The sequence below is a fragment of the Phoca vitulina genome, unplaced genomic scaffold (assembly GCF_004348235.1).
Source record: "Phoca vitulina isolate PV1807 unplaced genomic scaffold, GSC_HSeal_1.0 scaffold15, whole genome shotgun sequence".
Taxonomy (NCBI): Eukaryota; Metazoa; Chordata; class Mammalia; order Carnivora; family Phocidae; genus Phoca; species Phoca vitulina.
In genome coordinates, this window is record NW_022589718.1 from 4,272,196 (window position 1) to 4,296,774 (window position 24,579).

The window sequence follows — 24,579 nt, forward strand, 5'->3', positions numbered from 1 at the left end:
GCAGAGGCTGCCTCCAATGATCAGGTACCTCCTCTTGAGGCCATGATACTAGATTGGGCCTCAGGAATGTAGATACTGTCCCAGATATACATGTGTGTGCATAGTGGGAGGCAAGCCTAAATTAATGGAGTTTACTCTAAACTGGCAAGATTAAAGTTTTCTAGCTTTTTACCGTCAGATGAAATGAGATCTTAAGATAGAAAATAAATCAATAAAAAGTTACATATATTTGTGAACGAACCACGTGGATTTACTATTTATTCCCATTTTGATCATTTACTTCTAATGGGTCAATTAATTCATTTTACAAATACAAACTTTCAGTGTAAGGAGAAAGAATCATTCTTCTAAAAATAAAGAAGGAAACTAAAATAGAATTTGCAAATTGATGAACCATGTGGAAGAGCCTCCTCCGTTCCCACATCATTAACTATTCATTGCTATACTGGTGATTTCTAAGACTTAGGCGAGCCTCCTCTTTCCTCCGCTTCACCACTGGAGTATTTCCAACCTCCTGTCACAAACTCAGCACACTCAGGGAGAAGAAGAAGGCTGGACTGGGGCCACAAAAAATCTCTGCTCTAATCCCTAAACCAGTGTTCAGTAGGAACATAGTAAGTTTTTAACTGAATGAACGAATGCATGAATATTTAACTTGCTTTTTAAAGAAATCAACAAAGGGATCTGTCTACAGGCAATTTTATTTGGTTTTAGAAATTTAGATTGATTTTCTATCACTTTGCAAATAGAATAGGAGTAACTCGCTCCTCTGTGGGGTTCTGAATGAGGAAGTGTCCATACCTGTTCGCTATTAACCAGTAATCAGGTAGGGAAAGGAGAGTCTCTGGCCATGAAAATTCCTCTCTGTGAAGACTAACAGCTCTCAACAAAGGAGGAGCAGGAACATAACTAAGGCTGAGGTCCCTTTCAGATTATTTCAGACATTCTTATTCTCTGGGTCCACAGGCCCTCCAATGGGGGAGAGGGTAAGGGAAAACCCATGTTTGCTGGTTTTGCATTGTTGGGCAGAAGGCAGTCTCTTAATCATGTTGGTGGAGAATTGCCTCTAAGGTCTTATCCCTGACGGTCTTCAGGAACCTCAGAACTACAGTCCCGCCTGTGCCCCTCTCTTCTAAGGCTTGAGATGGCCCAGGGAGAGGGTTTGGCCTCCTGCCCTTTGCTTTGGTAGCCGCTGTGATGAGGTATTTGGTCACCACAGCGATGTGATAGCTGCGCAGCTCCGCCAGGGCCTCCACACACTGATTATAGGCTGTCAGAAGTTGGCTATTTCCAGAGGACAAGATGTGGTCTCTCAGTGAGGGACTTGACTGGATTTCTTCTATAAAGTCCTTATGGGAAGGAGGCATGTACTCCCTCATCCTATGCAGAAAGTCAGCTGAAAGAAACAAACCAGAACAGTGTCATAGCTCCACATGGAAAGATAAGACAGCCTATCTGCTTTTCTGGACATCAGTGCAGCAAAAACTTGCTTTCATCCTAACTGTCCATTTTCTACATTGCTTGCTCTTTTGCTCACAGATATCAAATACTATTTTCTTGACTACCAATAGGAGATGGGGAAGGAAAAATGAAGCAAATACATCTCGGATAATTGAGTTGGAACTAGATCTATCAGCCCATGTATAAATATTTGTCGCATACCCAAGGGGGGGCAAAGTATCTTGCTAATCATCATGAGAGATATCTACAAATGTAAGGCATAAACCCTTAAACTGATTTGCTAAATACTCTGCTAAATTTTGCTTCCTAAGTGTCTTGTTTGGAGGGAGTTCTAAGGAGGAGGAAAGTAATAGAGTTTATAAAGGCAAGAAAATAAAGAATGACAAACTGTTTTTCGTAATAGCCTCTTGAAGTCAAGTTGTTTAAAAATCAAATCAGGGGCGCCTGGGTGGCTCAGTTCGTTAAGCGACTGCCTTCGGCTCAGGTCACGATCCTGGAGTCCCTGGATCGAGTCCCGCATCAGGCTCCCTGCTCGGCAGGGAGTCTGCTTCTCCCTCTGACCCTCCCCCCTCTCACGTGCTCTCTCTCATTCTCTCTCTCTCAAATAAATAAATAAAATCTTTAAAAAAAAAAAAGTCAAATCAATAGATATTTATAGAAAATGTGGATAGATCGATCATTTATAGGATATCCATTAGGTATTTAATACTATCATAGTTCTTGACAACTGACTTTTGTGGACGAGATTGGACCCTATGACACAAAGTTCTAGTCATTTCTTTTCCTTACCCATCTTGAAAATTCTGTAGTCTAAAGTGCCCTTTTGCAACTATTAAACATTGCCTTGCTGCTAGCAGGCAAGGAACTGAACAATTTCAAGCTTCTAAACTGGTAGACCCTTCTTCTAGTCTAAATAGGCGTGGCCCGAGGTTGCAGCATTTTTACAGGGAAAGGCTTTGTTGGAGGAGCTCAGACCCATCACCAGCTATATCCAGACTTAGTAACTTAATGCCATAGCCTTCAAACTCCAGCTCTCTCCCCCATTTTAGAGAAAGGAGGCCACTGCTGCCTAAGGATCCAAACAAAACTACGGGGAACAGCTGGATATGTAGCAATGTTTTAAGATTTGGAAATGAAACCCAATATCCTGCTGAGATAGAATATTAAATGACTTGACACAATAACTTCTGGCAGGCCCACAGCCTCCTGGTTGACTTGGAGAAGTATAGACTTCATGACATTTTAATTTACACTTGGTCTTATCAATTGGTAAAAACATCTCTCTTCTTCCTCCCTGTTAAGGAACAAAAAGAAAAAGAAAGCGTCTGACTTACCACTTTCCTTGCTATGGCAAATGCCTAAGAACTCATCAAAGGCATGAAGCACTGTGCTCTGAGCTGCACTCCCTCCAGAGTACTCCAGGGGCTCTGTGGAGACTCCTTCATAGATCAACCCCACAGGCATTGCTGGGTTATCCTTCCATCTAAGCCAGAGGAAAAGTCAGAGAGAAGGCGTGGGTGCTAGGAGTTAAGAGCATATTTTCTGATACGGAAACAGTGAGTAAGAGAGCAAACACAGCTTCAATGGTAATTTTAGAGCACAAGACTGGATATTTTTGTAGGATATGTACTTAGGCATAGTTCAATTTCGTAACAGGCCACAGAATACAGCTGTTCCTTTCCTCAGGTGAAGGATTATTCCAGAGAAGTAAAGGATATTTAGAGAGGAATCCTTAGCACTGGTCCTATGACATATTTATTAGAAAATAAAAATCACTTATAAAGATGATATCAGTGCTGATCAATAGGAGCAATTTAGGGGCTCTGTTATAATCTTCACCTAATCTCAACCCTGATAACCTGATACCTTTAACTCTGCAAACAGAGCTTTGAAAGTAAACACACACACACACACACACCTTTGCCCTTCCTTGAAATAGCTTTAACAGTTGTCATGCTGAACTATCAGTTTTAAACACTACCTGACTTTGTGAGAACACCTTTGTCAAATATGTTCTTGATGGCAGGTATTGATAATGAGGGCAGCAATAAAGAGAACATAGTACAACCCTACAGGTTACCAGAGGGACGTGGAGATGGACTGAATTGAGGCTCTGAGTCTTGCTCAGATGAAGTGGGTTTTCCTCCCTTCTTCTCTTCTTCTGTCTCCCTGATTCCATTTCTTTGTCTTTTTGTGTCTGAGTCCTCCTACCTCTACCTCCAACTATTTTACTCATTTCCCTGTCACATTTGTTATAGAGTCTTGAACAATTCCAGAGACTATGTGGGTGACTCCATAATAAGACAAAAACAATAGCACCAAGAACACATTCTAGTTGTACTTCCAAGGCGTTAGTCTATAAAACCCCTGCACATTCATGTTCTTATTTGACCTCTTTTGAGTAGATGAAGGCAGGTTTTTAAAACCCCTTTTACAGATAAACAAAGACTCAAAGCTGTTAAGGCTCCAGGGCCACATTGTTAGAAAATGGGGAAACCAGAACGTAAATCCCAAACTTGTAATATATTTTTTTTTAAGACTGTATTTCTTTGACAGAGAGAGAGCGCACGCGTGGGCACAAGTGGGGGGAGGCACAGCGGGAGAGGGAGAAGCAGACTCCGGCTGAGCAGGTAGCCCGATGCAGGGCTCAATCCCAGGACTCCGGAATCATGACCTGAGCCGAAGGCAGACGCTTAACCGACTGAGCCCCCCAGGCGCCCCAAACTTGTAGTTTTCTATTTTCATTTTCCCGAGACCCCCGCATGTGGATTTGCACTTTTACTAAGGAATAGAGTCTTTTTTCCTCTTATTTCCAGGAACGAGCCACAGTCCCTGTTGTGAACAGTTTAAATAACAGGCTTACGTTGATGTCTCGCCTTCTTCCTATAATTCTAAAAGTCATTTTGCTCAAGAGAAGGGAAACATCACACACATACAAAAGCTGTAGCCAGACTGCTCAGCTTGCTGTTCATGCCCTTTTTCTATACTTCCTTGAGGTAAGAAAGGCTATAAGGAGCTGGGTTGTTTTCTTTGCAGGTTGGTTTGTTCAGCAGTTGTATGGTTTCCACTGCATGAATGTCAGAGTGGCCTTTGCAGTGGGGGTGACATCACTCTGGAAACATGAGGCACAGAAAGCAGAGCCAGGGGAGAGCGAAGGAAGGATTCTGATCATAAGATTAGAACATGCTGTAGCTGTTGGGGGAGAGGGCTCTTTTTCAGGCAGATAGAGAATTTAATCTCAGCTTTGGTATTTATTAACTGTGAGCCTTGGCTTAGGTAATTAATCTCTCTGAGCCTCAGGTTCCTTATCCAAGTGATATTAGGATCTACCTTATTGGGTTGTTATGGGAACTAATTAAAATAATACCTGCTCAGGGCCTGGAACATATTAAGCATTTGCTAAATATTAGCCATTTTATATTGTTCAGAGTGAGTTGGAATCCCGGCTCCCTCCATTCATTATGTTGTAACTTTGTATGCACCTTCCTGAGTCTTGGTCCTAATTTGCACCTACTTCCTAAAGCTGCTGCATAATTAAACGGGTTCCAGAGAAGTTTTATGACTTATCAGAGTTCAGGACACTGCTTCAATAAAATTTCTAAACAACATTTTATGGGGAAGGAGTATTGAAAACGTAAGTGGAACAAAGAGAGTGGCCACACTGGTTCAGAGTTGTTTTTGCCATCCTGTGGATGATCTCAGATGGTCACTTTGGTCTCTTTCAACAGTCCCTCCTCATCATGACCACTTCTGCGTGTTGGACTTTCTCAGGGCTCAGTCCTTGGGCTTCCTGCTACTTTCACTTTCCAAGTGGTTTTATTTAGCTTCATTGATTTAGACGGCACCTATATTAGGACTATTTAAAAGCATACACTTATACCTGGGCCTCTCCCTTATGGTCCAAACTCGTGTATTCAATGGCCTACTTACAAATACCTCCACCAGAAATGAACATGTCCCAAACTAAGTTCCCAATTTCCCCTCCCTTCTGCCAGATGTGATCCTCCGATAGCCTTCCTCATCAGAGAAAATGGCAGCTCCATTCTTTCAGTGGATCAGGCCAAAACCTTAGAGTCCTCTTCATCTAATCCTGTTCTCCTCCTTCCGTAAGGAATCCAATAGCAGGTCCCGTCAACTTTACCTTCAGCCATGTCCGGAACTGAACATTTTTTAGCACCTCCGCTGCTTCCACGCTAGTCCAAGCCACCATGCTGGCTTGTGGGATGGCTTCTTAAATGCTTGCCTGGCTTCCATTCTTGTTCTCAAATCATCTATTTTCCACTTAGAAGATACAGCAATGATTCGAAACTTAAGACGGATCATGTCATTTGTCTCCAGACTTTCTACTGCTGCTCTTCTCTCTCAGAAAGGAGCCAACAAGCCCCAACATGATCTGGTCTTCTGCTATTACTTGTATCTCTCTCATTCTCCCTCATGTGTCTTTCATCCCGGCGACACTGGCCTCCTTGCAACAAGGAATCCTTGTTCCTCCATGACAAGCATGCTCCAACCTCAGGGTCGTTGCAATTTTTGTTTCTTTTGCTTGGAACAGGTATCTAGAAGGTTTAGTTCTCACTTCCTTCAGGTATCTACACAAATGTCACCCAGAAGTGTGGCATTCCCAGATCATAATAAATAAATAAGAAACTTCAGCCACCACCCACCCCTAGCTCTCCCTTGATGCCCTGTGTCTTACTTTACATTTCCCCATATTACTTATTGTTGTAACATATATTGTATGATACTTGCTTTAATTATATTTGTTTATGCATTATCTGGCTCCCATGATTAAAATGTAAGCTCCAGGATGCCTGTGTGGCTTAGTTGGTAAAGTGTCTGCCTTCAGCAGGTCATATTCCAGGGGTGTTGGGCTCCTTGTTCAGTGGGGAGCCTCTGCCTGCCGCTCCCCCGCTTGTGCTCTCTCTCTCTGTCAAATAAATAAATAAAATATTTATAAATAAATAAATAAATAAAATGTAAGCTCCATGGGAATGAAGTTGCTGTTTTGCTTTATTGCACCATTCCTAGAACCAGGAACTATGCCTGGCATATGGTAAGCACTTACTAAAGAGTTAATGAATGAATGAAGGAATGAAAACAATATCATTCTATAATTCCGTATTATATATCTGGACTATGTGGACCCAAATGTTTGTCTGGAAAGGACCTAGCCAGCTTTAAGGAGCCATCAGATGCTCAAATGGCCAAGAGACATCAATCAATCTCTTTTTGGTGCCCCAACATGAAGAAGATGTATCAAAGCCACACTGAAGGTGATAGAGAAAACATCAGCATGTAAGTCAAAAAAGATAAAATAAGGGGATCTACTTTCAAAACCCATGTTCTCCACCTGTGATGAGATTAGTCTGAGGAAGGGAAATAAGGTTTCTCTGACTAGCCCAAGGACTGCTCCCATGCACTCTCAGCCCAAACTACTGTTTGTAAAGGAAAGGAATTAGTTTCCTTTCAAATCTCTGTAGACAAGGTTATTTTTAATCTTTCTCATAGCATATTTCTAGGAAACCCAAGAGGAAGTGTAAACAGAAAGAAAAAAAGAAAGAAATGAAGTGACATTTTTCCACAGGGGCTGATGACTTCCCTGTGAAATTTAATGTGAGTGGGAAATAAAAAGAATATGTTTAATCTACAGATGATGAAACTCTCCTAAATAAAAATGTTTTTAAAAAGTAAATAAAAACAATAAATCAAACATAGGACAAACCAAAAATATAGGAGTAGATTTCGATTTTTCAAGACAACTCTCTTGAGAATTCTCAACACTCCAGATGATTTTAGCCATCAACAGTTATCAATACATTTAAGATTTGGTGCCGCCCACTTAGTTGTGCTACATGGGAAATATTTTTGAGGGTCAGACAGAGGGAAGGCTTTTATGGAGATCACAGATAAGATGCACCACTGAGGGGCACCTGGGTGGCTCAGTCGTTAAGCGTCTGCCTTCGGCTCAGGTCATGATCCCAGTGTCCTGGGATCGAGCCCCGCATCAGGCTCCCTGCTCCGCAGGAAGCCTGCTTCTCTCTCTCCCGCTCCCCCTGCTTGTGTTTCCTCTCTCGCTGTGTCTCTCCCTGTCAAATAAATAAATAAAATCTTTAAAAAAAAAAAAAAAAAAAAAGATGCACCACTGACCCAGAACTTATTTTAATGAAAACCATATCACCCTGCAGTAACCATTTAATCATGATGGGTAGAATTTTGAAAATATTGCCACAAGATCTCCATCCTAATTCCTAGAACTCTTTATATTATAAGCTACCACACTTGTCAATATGATATATTATATAGCAAGGCCAAAGAGACTTTGCAAATGTAATTAAGGTTACTAATCAGTTGACCTTAACATAGGGAGTTTTCTGCATTGTCTCCGTGAGCTCAATCTAATCACATAAGACCTTAAAAGCAGAGATTTTCTCTGGCTAATGGCAGAAGGAGAAATCAGAGGGATTTAAGTACTAGAAGGATTGGAAGCGCCATGGCTGCGTTGGAGGATACCATGTGACAAGGAAAGCAGGAGGCCTCTAAACAGAGAACAGATCCTATCCAACAGCCAGCAAGGAAACATAGACCTCAGTTCCAAAACCAGAAAGAACTGGATTCTACCACAAACCTGAATGAGTTTGGAAGTGAATGATTCCCCAGATTCTCCTGATAACAGCTCAGCCAAGCAGATAGCTTGACCTCAGCGTTTGGAGACGCTAAGCAGAAAACCAAGCTGAGTTTGCTTGGCCTTCTGACCTACAGAAATGCGAGATAATAAATGTGTGTTGTTTTAAACTGCTGTTTTAATTTGTGGCAATCTGTTATGCAATGGTGGAAGGCTAATACAAACTTAGACAGCAAAGTGAAGCACAAAGAGATTTTCCAGAATTAGGTACTTCCTAAATCCCAGTCTATTTAAAATGTTTTAAAAATGCCCTTTTGTTCTCTAATTCTACCAAAACCTATCTGCAAGTTTTGCTTAACATTTGTTGCTGGAATCACTATTGTACAATCAGATCTTTGTCTTAACCCTGAGCACATGCAAAACGCACAGAGAGCAAGAAGAGTTCTAAGGATAGATAATCTCTTTGGGGAGGATTTCGGGACTGAATGGGTATACAGCAAAAGTCTGAATTCTGAGAAACACTCCCAATTCCATTCTGCACCCTTCCCCATTTCTCTGGTTTCCTCATCAGTCAGGTACCCATTACTCTCAAGTTATTCTCTGGAAACCTTCCTGCTTCCACTCTCTGAGCCCTGCAGTGAGGAATGCCCACCCAGGCTGGCCTCCCCTTAGACTGTCTCACACTCCAGACCTACTCAATCTAGAGAAAATACTGAGTTCATGTTGTCACTCCCTTCTTGCACCAATGTAATATCCACTACATCTACTGATAAATCAATAGATCTGTTGATTTTGGTATTGGACTTGTCTCTTACTACTTCAGGGCACAGCTTCAGATTCTTTCTGTACATAGCACTTACGCGTCTCCTAGTTATCAAGACGGAACACTAGATGAGCTCTATTTCACATTTTTCACCTCATCCATTCACTACCTCCACTTTTCACTTTTCACCATTAAAAAACCAAACAAACAAACCTAGTTTCTCTTGGTTAATGTAAATAGGAAAGCAATTTGATTAAAACATGTCAAGGTATAACTAGTGTATTTAAAGGAAGAAATATATCTAAGGGTAGAGTTCTCTAACTGGAGAAATGAACAGACCATGTCAAAAAAGACCCGCAAATATGAACAAATGACTTGGGGGAGCTCTTCCAGGAATATTAGAAGAAAGCTTTTAAGCCCTTTCTATGCTCCCATCTGCCTTAGTAACAAGGGAGAGAATGGATATAAATGATAGAGCTTTGTGGTTGCATACTGGGCTTTTTTTTCTGCCATCAAGATGGGATTCTAAGTGAATACAAATGAATCTAATATGGTCATCTAAGGAAAACTATTCTAAACTTAAATATTCAAACTTCAATGTCATTTGTCATGCAGACGGTACCCCCCCTCTTTTATCCAAGAGTGGATAGCTGCTAGCAAGGGTTTCTTGGTGTGTTTCTTACTATAGGAAGCTTCTGTCTCCTCTCATAAATTTGGAATATGTTACAGAGGCCTCATGCAGGAAAACGGTTGAGCTGTACTTACCCAGAGAGAAAGATCCGGATGACTGCATAAAATATGTCTGGATCAACATAATCTGGAGGAGCAATCAAAATGTGAACTTTACTACAGGCAAAAAAGCAATTGGTTACATGTGCATGGGTCCTGCAGCTCTCCTGGGGCCGCCTCCTCTATCTGATCTTCATGGAAACCTGAAAGGAAGGCAGCAGCAGGAGGGGGATGGAATGTTCTCTTCTGCGGCCCCTCACTGGCACTTACAGAAATTTTAAACTGTTCCAAATGCTGCCCTTTTCTATTTGTGGCACTTCCCTTTTCTGAACTTCATAACAACAAAGGGAGAGGTCAAAGCTATCTTTAAAAAATTAATATTTTTAAACAGACATGATATTTGAGAGAGCGTAGGAAGTAGAAAGAAGAAAAGCAGAGAAAAAGAGTCACCTCTCTCAAAGGTTGCACAAGAGAGGAAACCTAAAGTCATCAATGCTCATGCAGAGTTCTGTACAGGCAACAAAGGATGGAGGGGAGAATGTCTTGCCCAGGGGCTCCACACCAGGTCCGGGATGGGCTCGTGGAGCTGCATTCCTTAGTCTGTGCAACTAGTTTTGCCTCTGAGCCGAGGCTTGGGGATAACCGATTCCACTAGTTTATTAACTTGCATTTAAAGAAGCGTGTCTTCACATTTGTACTACATCTCTTCTCATTAACTTTTGAAGATTGTTCCTTCTTCTTTGCATAATAGGGCCCCTCTGTGACCTGGCATGTTTCTTTTACCTGGATTCCTGTCCATATTTCCTTGTTTCTCTTTGAGAAAACAAAAAACAAAAAACAGGGGTGCCTGGGTGGTTGAGGTGGCTGCCTTCAGCTCAGGTCATGATCCTGGGGTCCTGGGATCAAGCCCCACATCGGGCTCCCTGCTCAATGGGGGAGCCTGCTTCTCCCTCTCCCACTCCCCCTGCTTGTGCTCTCTCTCTCTCTTTGTCAAATAAATAAATAAAATCTTAAATAAACAAACAAAACAAAACACCCAAAAAACATCTTTTTTATGAGACCCAAATAATGTCATCTCTATACCATCAATTCCCTTTTCTACCATCATACCTACCCTCTGTTCCTCCATCTCTACTTTCTCTGAAACCTCATGGGCTCGGGTCACTCATATCTTCCTTTAGCCTCAGGGTTTCCCAGTGTTCCTGAGTGGTGCCACATTCTCTCTGCTCTTCTGTGACAATGACCCATGTGCTGGACTTTTATTTGGGCCCCGTTTCTATGTCTTTCCCATCTGGTCTTCTGCTCCCACAAAAATGTTAAGTATTATGTACAAATTTTTGCTGAAGCAACAATGACCAGCAATAGTGTAATATTTTACCCACAAAAGTAAAATGATTAGTCAGTAGATATAAAATAATTTTAATGTAAAAATTGTCAATAGATGTAAAAAAATCCATTTATGATTATAAAAAAAGAGAAAAATTAGCTAATTAAGGATAGGAGGAACATTCTTGAACTGATAAATTCACAGAAAGCCTATTGTGCATTTTGTACTTGATACTGAAAGATTAAAAATAAGTGTTTTAAGATGTGGAACAAAACAAGGATCAGCACTTCCATTCAACACGGTGTTAGGAATCCTAGCTAGAAGAGTACAAAAAAAATATTTAAAGAAATAAAAGTTATAAGTATTATAAATGAAGGAACAAAACATGATTCTCAAATAACATGATTTCAACACAGGAAACCCAAATAATCTGCAAATAATTATTAGAATTAATAAGAGTGTTTACCAAGGTACTAAGTTCAAGGTTAATAGTCAAATATCAATTTCACTTAATAAACCAGCAACAAATAGTTAGGAGTTAGTTAAATCAAAAGATACCATATTCACTAGAAACAAAAATCTAAGGTAACTATGAAAAAAACCCAGAAGATATCTAAGTCTCTTATTTTGAATGAAATTTAAAAAAATTCAGGAAATTAAAGAAGAAATCTATATTGATGGACAAGAAAACTCAGTATCAATATCAAAGAGAAGAAATGTATCTAAGAAAGAGTTCTCTATCTGGATAAATTTTAGCCGGCAGCCAGCAATATGAAGGCATGATTTGGAGTGGCTTGTCCAACAACCTTAGTTGGTGTTTCTGTGCTATTCTCTGACTCTCCACTTCCTTGATCATAAGACAGAAAGACTAGATGTAATATCAGAAGCATGTCATTTTTCTCCAAATTAATGTATGGATTTAATGCAATGTGAGCAAAATTTTTAACAGAGATTTTTTTCAATGCAATTTGAAAAGCTGATTCTAGCAGTTTACATGAAAGGCAAAGGGTTGAAAATAGTACAGTCACCTCTGGAAAAGAAGGGCAAGATGAAAATGAGAAATACTATGAAGCTATAGTTCTTAAGACAAATGAAATTCCTGATGGGAAAGAGAGACAATGAAAAAGACGAGGGAACCTGGAAACAGAGCCAGTCATTTCAGAAAATCTGATAGAAGACAGTGCCAATATTGAAGATTAGGGATTATTAAAAAAAAGGAAATTGAATTTATTTCCTATGTCATGTTACATATAGATAATAATTATGTGAATTAAGGTCTAAAATGTGAAAGACAACAATTCGAGAAGAAAATGCAGGAAAATATACTTATGACCTACGATTATGAAAAAATATCTTAGGCAAGACCTCCTAAAACATAGACTTCTGCAAAAGAAATGACAGATACCTTGACTATATTTAAATTAAAAAGTTCTGCTTTCAAAAGTCATAAGACAAACCACAATATTTGCAACACATATAACTAACAAAGAGCAGACTGCCAGGATGCACAAAAAACTTACAAAAAGATAAAAGATAAAAGGCCATTAAAAATATAAGGAAATGCATGCATTCACAAAAGAGGGACCTGAGTGGTGAGCACCAACCAGCACGTGCATGCACACACACACACACAGAAGAGAGTTAACTCAAATCAGAGAATGCGGGAGTGATGTCATCATCATGGTGGAGTAAAAGTTTTCCACTGTCTTCCCCACAGAGAACACTGGTTTAGACAATCACACATAGACAAGAGAGCCTTTGTGAAAGTCCAGGAATTCAGTGGAGACGTTCCAGCACACCACTGAGCAAAAAGATCCGGAGCTGGATGCACTGAAGAGGGTAAGAACATTTCACTTTGCTCACATCACCCTGTCCACAAGGCAGCACAGCTCGGTGCTAAGAGAGACCTTCTAGGGCTGTGATTCTTCCCGTGAGGGAAAACGAGAGCATATGAGTGAGTGCCTGGCTTCCCCAACTGCATGGGAATGCTGCCAAGCAGACCCACTTCTTTCTCACCCCATCCAGAACACTGAGGTGTACTGCACAACTGGGGAGACTGGGCGTGGGGAGGAGCTAGGAGAATGCCACATAGGGCTCTTGGGGGTTTCATTAAAGGGATGCAGATCATATTGATCACCTGACAGAGTCCATTCAGAAACCCTCCCATGAGATGCTGAGAACATTCCAACACCCCTAGTGCTCTGGTGTCTCACCCAGCCCGGGGCCAGCTCCTTGTGTGCACTCCTGAAGGCAGAAAGAGTGAGCCTTCGCTGAGGATTAGTGAGCTCATGGAGCAAGCTGGCTGATTCTGTGGGATTGGGGGAAAGCACACAAACCTGAGCCTTGAACACTCCTCTGGGGAAGGCAAATGGAAGGTGGTCAGCACCTGGCTTTGCGGGATCAAGAGAAGGCGCACGCAATTAAAACTTCTGCCACAAGAGGGAGCAAGAAGTATGGAGCAGGGTATCCATAGAAGGTCTGAGAAAGCTTTGGAATCCCTACCAGGGCTGATGGAAGGTATTTCTCTCCTGAAACCAGTCGGTAAATCCTGGAGGAGGTGAATACTTCTTCAAATACTTCTTGCAGCAATGCAAAGCTTCACAGAACATAAAAAAATCAAGGAAACATGATACCACCAAAGGAACAAAATAACTTTCCTGTAACTGACCTGAAAGAAATGCAGACCTGTGATTTGCCTGATAAAATTAATTCAAAATATCTGTTTTAAGGAAGCCAGGTGAACTATAAGAAAACACAGAAAGAAAACAGGATTGCTGGAGGGGAGGGGCGTGGAGGGATGGGGTAACTGGGTGATGGACTTTGGGGAGGGTATGTGTTGTAATGAGCACTGGGTATTATAGAAGACTGATGAATCACAGACCTGTACCCCTGAAACCAATAATACATTATATGTTAATTAATCAGATTTAAATTTTAAAAAATGAAAAAAGAAAACACAGAAAGACAATTCGATGAAATCAAGAGAACAACACATGCACAAAATGAGAACTTTAACAGAGAGATAAAAATCATAAAAAAGAACAGACTACTAGGAAATATATTTTAGTGATGGACTCTGAACACTGTTCAGAAAATACCAAGTAGAAAACTTCCTGCACTATTAACATGAGGCTGGTAAGGTAGGAGAACCATGTAAACACTCTGGCTTCTGGGTCTCATGTGTGCACATTTTGGCTAAGAAGGGTGGTTCTTAAAAGCCAGTGACACAGAGGATCTAAGAACACACCTGAGTTACGCCTCCTCCTTTTCCTTCCATGTGGCTTCCCAGTAGAGTGAGAAAAAGGCACCAAGAACTACAGCTTCTGCCCGGATGGCCAAGCTCAGATCCATTTAGTGCCTGGCCAGGCATCTTCCAGTGTTTCTGGAACACAAAACATTTTGGCCAAGCATCCTTCTCTTTAAATCCAAGTGAATCTCTAGAGAAATATAATGTCTGCTTTTGATTCATTTACACTGATAATAATTTTGTGTCATAAGCATTATTTTTGTTTTGTTTGGAAAACCTAAGGAGACTAGCTTTTAAAGTTTTCAGGGGTAGGGATTTAGATTTTATACTGAGAAGTAGTCTTTACACAAAGCAAAACTAGAAAATCCTTGCTTTGGATCAGTGCTGTAAAATCACAGGTGTAGAATTACCGTAGTGTTTTCACATTATTTTAGTAACATTCATCCGGTCCCACTCAGGGAAGTAGCATGGCAGGTGTTCTGACATACGATAAAGCACGGTAGATGCAAACTCGAACCATACATCTGATGCTCACGACCACCAAACTGTAACTTTTTCACATAATTCCAACTGTCAAAGCCACATATTTCCACTGGATGTCTTGTCATCACCTTAAGCATGACATATCTCAAAGCAAGTTCATCCTTCCTCTGTGTCCAAATTTACTTTGAAAACCAACCAACCCATCAAGCAGAACTTGATTCAATCTTCCAAGTGACAGGTCTTTGCCAGAGGCATTGTGATTTTTTTTTTTTTTTTAAACCGGCTTTGAAATCATATATACTTCCTGGACAACTCTTTCTGTCTCTGATCACACCTACACTCTGCCAGGCCTTCGTCCTTTTCCTTGATGTCTCTTGTCCATCTCTTCTGTTGCTCTGACTGTTCTAGCCCCTTCCCCTTTTCCCAGACTTGGTAGCGTTGTTGGCAGGGTGTAAGCAGCTGTATGTGCCTGGACGACACCAGGGCTTAAATCTGGAGTTTATGGAAGTAGGAGTGAACCAGGCAGAGGGTGAATAGGAAAGAATGAATGGAGCAGAAGGAATAGTGCGTAAACAAGCCTTGAAGTTGAAAGTTGTAGAGATCAAAATGGAGTCTCTCACGTCAAGCAGGAGCCCGTGTCAAGCAATGACGCGAGCAGTTCAGGTCCGGCAGCGAGGAGGTATCGCCCGGACCCACGTCAGCCGACACCCCACAACTGATCACGAAGAACCAGAGGAGGTCTGCAGAGACCCAAAACTGATTAAATCCCTTTATAAAGGGAAGGATTTTGGCAGCAAACTGTCAGACTCTTCAGACCTGACCCTTCTGACCACTCAAAAAAGGCAACTGCCACGGAAGGCTCTGCCCCATTGATCTCCGGGATCTCCGAACAGAACCGAGAGCCTTCCCGCTAGAACATCAGAAGCCGAGTGCGGAGAGCTGACCCGGACCAGACCGAGGCCTTAGCTCAACTACACGCCCACGGACTGACTGAGTCTGGTTCGTCCACTTCCTGTACCTTCTGTTATCTTGTTCGTTGTGTGGCTTGTCTTCTCTCCTGCTCTGGGTGCTGTGTAAGAAGCCAAGTTTAATCACATGGTGAACTGAGTCTGGAATCCTGAACCTGCTTTCTAATTGTGATTTAACTTTGCTTTAGGATTGCATAAAGCTGACACTGTGGAAAGACACAACTCGTGTGTGCTCATGATAAAAGTACTTTTCAGGAACTAAAAGCTAGTATCAGAAAGAACAAGTGAAGGGAAACATGGTGTCAAATAAAGAAATTGAAATTAAAATATTCTGGGGTCAGATCATACTGAGTCTTACAGAATGGATTAAGGATTTTGTCCTTATCCTTAGAATAAGGGATGAAAGAGTGCCGGCAATAAGAATGTACTGTGACAGGCATATGTAATTTAAAATTTTCTAGTAGTCATATTTCAAAAGGTAAAAAAAAAAGTTGGCAAAATTAATACCAATACTATATTTTAGTTAACACACAATATCCAAAATATTTTAATTTCAAAAGATAATCAATATAGAAATTGTTAATGTGTTTTTTGTAATAAGTTTTTGAAATTTTCTGTATATGCTTACAGACTTAAAATTTATTTTATACTTGGGGCACCTGGGTGGCTCAGTCGGTTAAGCCAACAACTCTTGATTTCACCTCAGGTAATGATCTCAGGGTCGTGAGATTGAGCCCTGCATCAGGTTCCCTGCTCAGTGCAGAGTCTGCCTGTCCCCCTCCCTCTGCTCCGCCTCCTTCTCTCTCTCTCTCTCTCTCAAATAGATAAATAAAATCTTAAAAAAAATTGTTTTAAACTTATACTGCATTTCAACTTGGATGCTTAATTTTCAACAATTAAGTGAAATATGACCATTCAGTAATAAAGCTATGTTTAACAAAAAACCATTTTACATTGATTCCATTTTTAAATGTCAATTTCAATTGTTTAAAATGAAATATGATTAAAATTTAGTTTCCCAGTCACACTGGTCATATTTCAAGTGTTCAGTAGCCACATGGAACTGGAGGCTACCTTCCTGCACCGTGCCAGGAGAGAAACTGAAGAGTTTTAGGAATAAGAGTGATTCAGCTTGCACTTCTGGCTTCTGTGTAAAGAATGAATTAGACTAGGTAAAGGGCAGATGAAAGGCGGGATGTGGAAGGTCACTGCAGAGTCCTGGCAAGTGATGAGGAGAGCAAGGTCCAGAGCAAGTGATGGAAACAGAGAGAAAGGAAGGGATGCAAATGACACTCCAGAAAGAGTCTTCCATTTGGGGTAATGGAGTACTACTTCACTTGGACCCATCCTTCCACTAAAAACAATCCAAAAAGAGGGATAAGAGATGCAAACATCTTAAAGGCATCAAAGCTGAAGAAACAGCAAGGAACCGCTAAGCAAAAATTTAAGGGAAAGCAGGAACCCCTAGAAAGGGAGGTGGAAAATTAGAGTGGCAAAACCACTTTTCCCTGAAGGCATTTGCCAATCCAGGTACACCTGGGCTTGGTTTTGGTGGCTTCTCTGTATGGTCCGTGCCATAAGTATGACCCTGGTCCCAGCCATGGTGAGGCATTTTACAGGATACCCTGTTCATATTAATCTGGGGATCCCAGCTGCCTATATCTCAACATCAGTGTGCATCAGAGCTCCCACCCCACCACTGCTTGCCCTAGAAGACAAAATCAGGGCTACCTTGGCATTGAGCAAAACAGGAAGACAAAAAAAAAAAAAAAAAAAAAATCTGTCCCTGCAAAGTTGTGACTTCTTTTTTTGCACATTTTCAGCCCAAGTTTAATTGCCTGATTGCTACATGTGCCCTCACTTGCTGAACTTGATTCAAGATGGGACAGAATTTTAATGTCCCCAAGAACCAGGAAGAACTGAATACAAATATTTCTTTACCCCAGTTCCAAAAGACTGCCTACAGACAGGGTTTCAAAGACAATGAGCAACACCTAGGGGGAAAAAAAAAAGCAACAAAAGCAAGCATAGACACAAGAAAACATGACAACCAGCAATGAGAACCAGTAGAAAAGAAGAAATAACAAGAAGGAAACAGAATCAAGTTTCCAATATTAGAATCATCACATACAAGTTATGAAACAGCCACACATAGTATGTTGAAGAAAACCAAAAGCAAACTTGAAAACGTCTACAGGGAACAGAATGTTGTAAAATATGAACAGGTTAGAAAATAATAAAATACAACTTTTGGAAATGAGACAATAACCTATTGGATGTGTGTATTTAGCAGCAGGTTGGAAGCAGTTGAGAATTAATTAATTAGATCAGAAGAATTAATCCAGAATGCAGCACAAAGAAATAAAGAGATGGGAAAAAACAGCAAGGCTTTAAGAATGGAGGACAGCAGAGCAAGATCTAATCTCTTCAATCACAGCTGCAGTAGGAAGACAGGAGACAGTGAGGCATAACCTGCGAGGATTTAATGGATGAGGACTTTCCAGAACAACGAGGCATATCAACTAAAGAAACATAAGGAAGCCCACGCGTAATAAATGGAACAACGGGAAAGACAGACCTATAAAGAGAAACTCACAAGCAGACGGGGAAAAGATGGGTTGCCCCCAAACAAGTAAGAGACTGACATCTAACTTCTCAATAGTGACAGTGGAAACCGAAAGATATTGTAGTGATCTACTCAGCATCTAAAAGAATATAGTTGCTAGCAAAAATATTCTTCAGGAATGGGAGTGAAACAGGGCAATTTGCAGATGAGAGAGTTTGCCAGCCCCAGGCCCTCACTAGAGGAAATCCTAGTGGCAAAAGAAATGTGTAATGGAATGAAGGGCAAAAAAAATAGGTTATAAATATGTAAGCAAATCTGAGTGAATCTGAACCATATGCAACAATAATAATCATTGTAGATTTCTGGATATTTTTGATGTGTGACATGCAATGTATATTCTTCTTTGTATGCCTAAAAACATCTTCTGTGAAGACTTAATGGGACTCTTCAATATTTGGAGAACTGGTTTTGTGTGGGCATCCTTCTGGATTTGATGCACTGACATAATAAAATTGGATTTAAGATAAAATACGATGGCTCAGGTGACCAGGGTATAACCAGATTACCGTGTGTAACTAATCCACGAGAGAAGGTATCTTTAGAGATATGAATGTGGTCGTATAATCCCGTGGTATTCAGTAGAGAAGAATTCCATGTTAATTATTTTCCAGTGGGTCTTATTTTTTATTTTATTTTTTCAAAGGTTAAGGACTGCTTTTATTGCTAGCAGAGACTTTTATCACCAGTACATGGTTCTAACTGTAATACCTTCTTCAGACAGCACAGGGAGCTCACGCTCCAGAAGTCATAAAGAGAAATACCGGTAGGCTGGGAAGGGAAGGAAAATAACTTTCATCAAGAAAGTCCTAACAGCTAAACATAAATCTAGGGTACTGAATTCAGTTATTACAGGTTACAGACCCAAAGCATAGAGCTGCCCCAACATCCAGACAGTCTTTCCTACTGATTATAAATGGGTGAAAATGGATCAGTTACAAACAAAACAAAGCTTAGTTGTTACATGGTTCTTTGGTGAGCACCTGGATATATACTAACTTTATCACAGATTCTTTTATACAGATGTCAAAAATGCTTTCAAAAAATCTAAGAGTGTCCTAATTACACGCCACTTTTAAGCTTCAATTTAAGATAAAAAAAATGAAAACAAGAATTTTGTTTCCAATTGGTTTTAGACAAAATAAGTTCTCAAATTAGGAAAAAAAGCCCTTAGACAAAATTAAGTGGGCCAATCAGATGGGGCCGGTAGCTGAAGTTGACGCTACCATTTTGTACCGATTCACTGATTAAGAAACCTGATTTAAACACATACCAAACTGTTAGAAGGAAACATTTTGACTCCTTGCTCTACTATTAAAGGATAAATTCTTACAGCTACCAATCGGTCAGGGAATAGCTAGAAATTGTGTTGATGCATAAGGAAATACAAGGTGAAAATGTCCACGGCTTTTTGGAGAGCAATTTACCCCTCAGCTTTTCTAAGGAGGAAATTAATTCTCAAAAACAAGAGCTATTGAAGACTGTTGAATCACAGACCTGTACCTCTGAAACAAATAATACATTATATGTTTAAAAAAAAAAAAAAAAGATAGTAGGAAGGGAAAAATGAAGGGGGGGAAATCAGAGGAGGAGATGAACCATGAGAGCCTATGGGCTCTGAGAAACAAACTGAGGGTTCTAGAGGGGAGGGGGTGGGGGGATGGGTTAGCCTGGTGTTGGGTATTAAAGAGGGCATGTACTGAATGGAGCACACTGGGTGTTATATGCAAACAATGAATCATGGAACACTACATCAAAAACTAATGATGTAATATATGGTGATTAACATAACATAATAAAATAAAATTTAAAAAAAAGAAAAAAAAACAACAAGAGCTATTGAGAAACATGCCAAAAGACATGCCAGTGTAATCTGGATGCTTGGAAATCCAAACATATTTTAGCCTTCCAACAGAGCACAACACTCAGACCAGGTCAAGTTCTCTGCAAATCACCAAGAAGAGGGGCACAGCCAGGGATCCCGCAGATGCCCAGTGCTGACTGGCAGCCAGCAATGCGGTGAGGTGGGGCACGGTCTGTTAGTGTAGTGCTGGTGCGGACTTCTGCCTTAAGAAGAGTCAGGCTGTGGGGGCGCCTGGGTGGCTCAGACAGTTAAGCGGCTGCCTTCGGCTCAGGTCATGATCCCAGGGTTCTGGGATCGAGCCCCAGGTTGGGCTCCCTGCTGAGCCAGGGAGCCTGCTTCTCCCTCTCCCTCTGCCTGCTGCTTCCCCTGCTTGTACACTCTCTCTCTCTGTCAAAAATAAAAATAAAATAAAATAAAATAAAAAAGAAGAGTCAGGCTGTAAAAACGGAGTCAGTCTGGTTTTATTTTCCAGTCCGTGGTGAGGATTATGTAAGGCTGTGAGGTAGAAGTCACAGGAGGGCTAGGCCAAGGCCAAGTGACAGCATGGGATTCCTCAGCAAAGCAAATTGCAGCCTTACAAAGAAGAGTACCTTTTCCTCTGCCTCGGGCATGTTTTCAGGCTGTCCTGCCTGGCAATGAGGTATGTATGGAGGAAGGGAGGAGACTCCACCGCTCTTGCTAAAGTTGAGCTCAGAAAGAAAGAATGTTTGGGTGAGCTCCATTTTCTGGGAGAAAGCAGAGGGAAGAAGTGCAGCTGAGCTCAGCTGATCATGCAGGAAAAAATGCCATTAACTATAAACCAGAAACAGTGACAAACAAACCTGTGTGATTCCGTAAACCTTGCAGTTTCTAGTATTTCTTATTTTTGTAATTTCATTTCTCCGTTTACTCTGGCTGCATAACAAACCACTCCGAAGCCAGGCAGCCAGTATGTTACGCTCATGGATTCTGTGGGTTAGAAATTTGGACAGGACACAGTGGATGGCTTTCCTCTGCTTCACAGTGTTTGGGTCCTCAGGTGGGAAGACTTGCAGACTGAGGATGACCTGAGGGTGGGAACCTAGAATCAAACCAAGGGCTTATTCGCTCCCGGGTCAGGTGCCAACCGGAGCATCTACATATGGCCCCCCTGTGTGGTCCGACACCCTCATTCACAGCCGTGGCCTCAGAGTGGGTGGCATTTTTGGGTGGTGACTTCGTATACAAGGTGGCAGTCGCATCCCCTCCCTCCTCTAGCCTTGCCTCAGCTCACGTGGGGTCACTTCTGCTGCATGCTGTTGATTACAGGCATGTCCCGAGCCCGCCAGCCTCACAAGCGAGGACACAGACGGCAGGCACGTGACAGTCGCGTTGGAAAATGGCAGTCTGATGCACTCATCTATTTCACCGCAGTGACCACAGGTAAAACCTTTAAGAGAGAGTATGTCTGTGTGGGAAAAGTTGCCTTTCGGGGAAACAAGGGAAGTGGCCTGGTACCTCCCCTAGCCATCAAACCTCCTACAGGTGATAGTCAGGAGAGCACTGGGGCTGGCCCGGGCTGAAGAAGGAAGTGCCTCTGACAAGGAGCACAAGGAAAGCCTGTGACGGGACGGCTGTGCCATCCCACCGCTGCAGGCTGTGATGGGGGGAGGGCCTCTCCTGAGCTTCCAGACTACTCGCTTTGGCTCATCCATATGATCTGAATGCACCTGCAGTGAGCCTCCCCTGGTCTCGGTATCCTGAGTAACAGACTCAGGGTCCCTCGGCAAGGCTAAAATCCACATCACCCAGGTTGGAGAGCTTGTTTGGCAGGAGACCTCCTGATGTGATCGGAGGGCTTTAAAATTAAAACTCAGGGAAATGGAGGAAATGTGAATCTGAAATATAAAACAAGAAGTTGAAAATAATGTCTTATTTCCATAATACATAACACTGTGATTTCGGATGGATTTCCACTCGTGTGGAGTCTGAGATGACAAATAAATTTACTCCTTTAATAGAAGGCCATAAAGCTGGGCACCACCCTGTGTCCTCCCTCACTCCCACCCTCCCTCCCATCCTTTCTGGTAAACCTCTCCTTTCCTGGACTCCATCCGTCAGTGCAGCAGGATTGAGGGAAACTGATACTTAGATCCTCAGCCCTTGTTAAACAGATGACATCCCTCTCCCATACCTTCCTTAAACACACACTAGTTACATTTTCTAGATTCTTCTGATAGAAGAAGTTGAAGAGCTGCAGTCATCAAAATAAGATATAATCAACCCCGGGAAGGGGGGGGGGCTGCATTTAACTGGCCACACCTATGATAACTCATCCCTAAAGTAGCCACAGTGGAGGAGCACAGGAAGGGCCCTCAGATAAGGCCCAAAGCCAAGGTCAGTCATCTCAGGTCCCACATGAGAACAAGAATCAAAGAGGCTTTAGAGAGTGTAAGCACAAACTCCCTCATACCCTAATTCTGCCCTGCAGTAACCTCACATTGCGGGATAGAGGCGTGTACAACCAATGTAGTGTGCTTCACCCCTCCCTCCCCAGTTTTATGCAAGACCTCGACATGCAAAGAAATACATGGCCAACGAGAAGAAGAAGCCACCGAATCACAAGAGAATATAAAGAAGGATAAACCCACAAGAAAATCCCTGCAAACTGAGAGATCATTTTCCAGGAGCACGAACAAGTGGGTGCCTTAAAACAAAGCTAATGCACCCGCACCATCTTGTGGACGTTGCCAAACCTCCAGGCCCCTTTGCCCCAAGCAGAGCCCTCACTCTTCAGGAGCCTCATACCGTGCATTTGTCCTAAGGTTCTGGTGATCTCCTGAATGGAGAGTCTCAGTCGCTGCAGGGCCTGGAGCAGGGCGTTCTGGCTACGCTGTGAGATGGCATTCACGGCCTCAACAAGTGCCTGCAGAGGAGATTCATTCACTCAGTTCAGGAGCATTCAGTCTGCTGAGAGAGAGTGAGAGGCAGAGCTGGGGGAACCTAGAGGAAGGGCACCCCTCTGACTGCTGGGCTGTTTGGTAGGGCTCCCTGGGGGGCATTCCTGAACTAGATGTCCTGAGAGCCAGAATCTTTCTGGGCACCTCCCAGATAGATCCCTAATTAAGTCTTTCTGGATCTTTCCCATTGGCTGCTACTTCTTGTAACTCTCAAGGGCATAATCCTATCAATTTTGTTCCTTCTTCTGTATTTATCTCATATCATGATCATTTCTACTTCTGCTTGCTCCTTCTGTGATCTTGAACTGGGGCACCCTCACTCCTGAGCTCTGCTGTACATAAAATCGGACAGATTCTGTAGATCCCTTAGCTTCAGAGCCCCCTCCACCAGGAAGCCTTCCTTGTCTCCAGCAGTCTCCACCTTATGTAAGCTATATTTGGAAGACCAATACTTTACTCCGTATCTTTCAATGAACTAAACACAGGAATGAGAAGTAGAGTAGCCATATAGTTTCACTTTTGAGAGGGAAAGAGGGGTGCTAAAATAATTGTACCACAATCTGGTCACTCTACTGAGGACACAGTGAGCACTCAAAGTATGCTTAACAGGGTAGGCAGTGAGTGAGGAAAGACACAAATCTCACTTAAATATCTCACTTAAATAAGGCACACAATCTCTAGCTGATCACCTGCCACTCCACCTTCTTTTGTCTTACACCTGACCTCTCTGTACCCACCTGACCCCTGAAGGAATTCAAGTTTGCAACCCCCCCCCCCCCCAGGGCTAGGGAATCTCCATGATGATTCATTGTCCTCTGAAGCTTTGCATAACAGTTCTCTGGGCCAGGAATACCACTCCCCACCCCCCATTCCCACCCCCTGATTAATTCCTGTACATCACGAGGATGTTAACTCCAGCTCTCATTTCCCTTTGCCTGACCCTGCAAGTCTGGATTAGGTTTTAGATGTCTTTTCATGAAACACTGCTTTTTTTTCTTGTTACCCTATATATCGGCCCATCTTGCTCCACTGGACGGTGAGCTTCTGTGGAGGCCAGAGCAGTGTCTGTTTTGTTCCCCCAGAGACATCCATTGCTTAGAACTAAGCTAGTCTGTTGAGTGGACAAATGGTCATTCCAAGTTTTACGGTCGTTGAGGAACGGCAGAGATCTCTGTGGGCTAGAGCTCAGACATAAACCAAGCAGGACAAAGCCTGTCCATCTATATTGATTAGTTCACCACAGGGAGAGGAACTTGGTGGGAAGTAAAGCTCACACTAATTTCTCATTTAGGAAAAAAAAAAAAAGTTCTGTGAAGACAATACCTTAATCCCAGGCACTGCTGCCTTCTCCACCAAAACAGTCACCAGTATAAAGCCACGCAGGCTCTCTCCCCCAGGAAATGAGACAATGAGGTCCAAGTTCCTTGGGAAGGAAACGACCACATGGTTAGCGAGGCTTGGACACCGCGAGGCGCACAGCCCCCAGGCCACCTCAGAGTGAGACAACCATGAGAGCAAGTGGACTCTGAAAGAAACCCTCTCGGCTCCGCAGGACTGCCCTGGGGAGGAGCCTC

At 42.2% G+C, this 24,579-nt stretch overlaps 1 protein-coding gene across 1 annotated transcript in view; it reads right to left on the bottom strand.

The window, feature by feature from the left end:
* Positions 1 to 250: 250 nt before the first annotated feature.
* The window catches only part of IDO2 (indoleamine 2,3-dioxygenase 2), a 57,809-nt gene continuing 33,480 nt past the window's right edge, over positions 251 to 24,579 (bottom strand). Inside the window, exons 6-10 of the mRNA XM_032413305.1 lie at positions 24,329 to 24,428; positions 22,854 to 22,971; positions 9,612 to 9,663; positions 2,796 to 2,944; positions 251 to 1,396 (exon numbers count right to left, since the gene is read on the bottom strand). Of these exons, the coding sequence (XP_032269196.1) occupies positions 1,041 to 1,396; positions 2,796 to 2,944; positions 9,612 to 9,663; positions 22,854 to 22,971; positions 24,329 to 24,428 (775 nt within the window). The 3' untranslated portion in view covers positions 251 to 1,040. The remainder of the gene's footprint in view (positions 1,397 to 2,795; positions 2,945 to 9,611; positions 9,664 to 22,853; positions 22,972 to 24,328; positions 24,429 to 24,579) is intronic.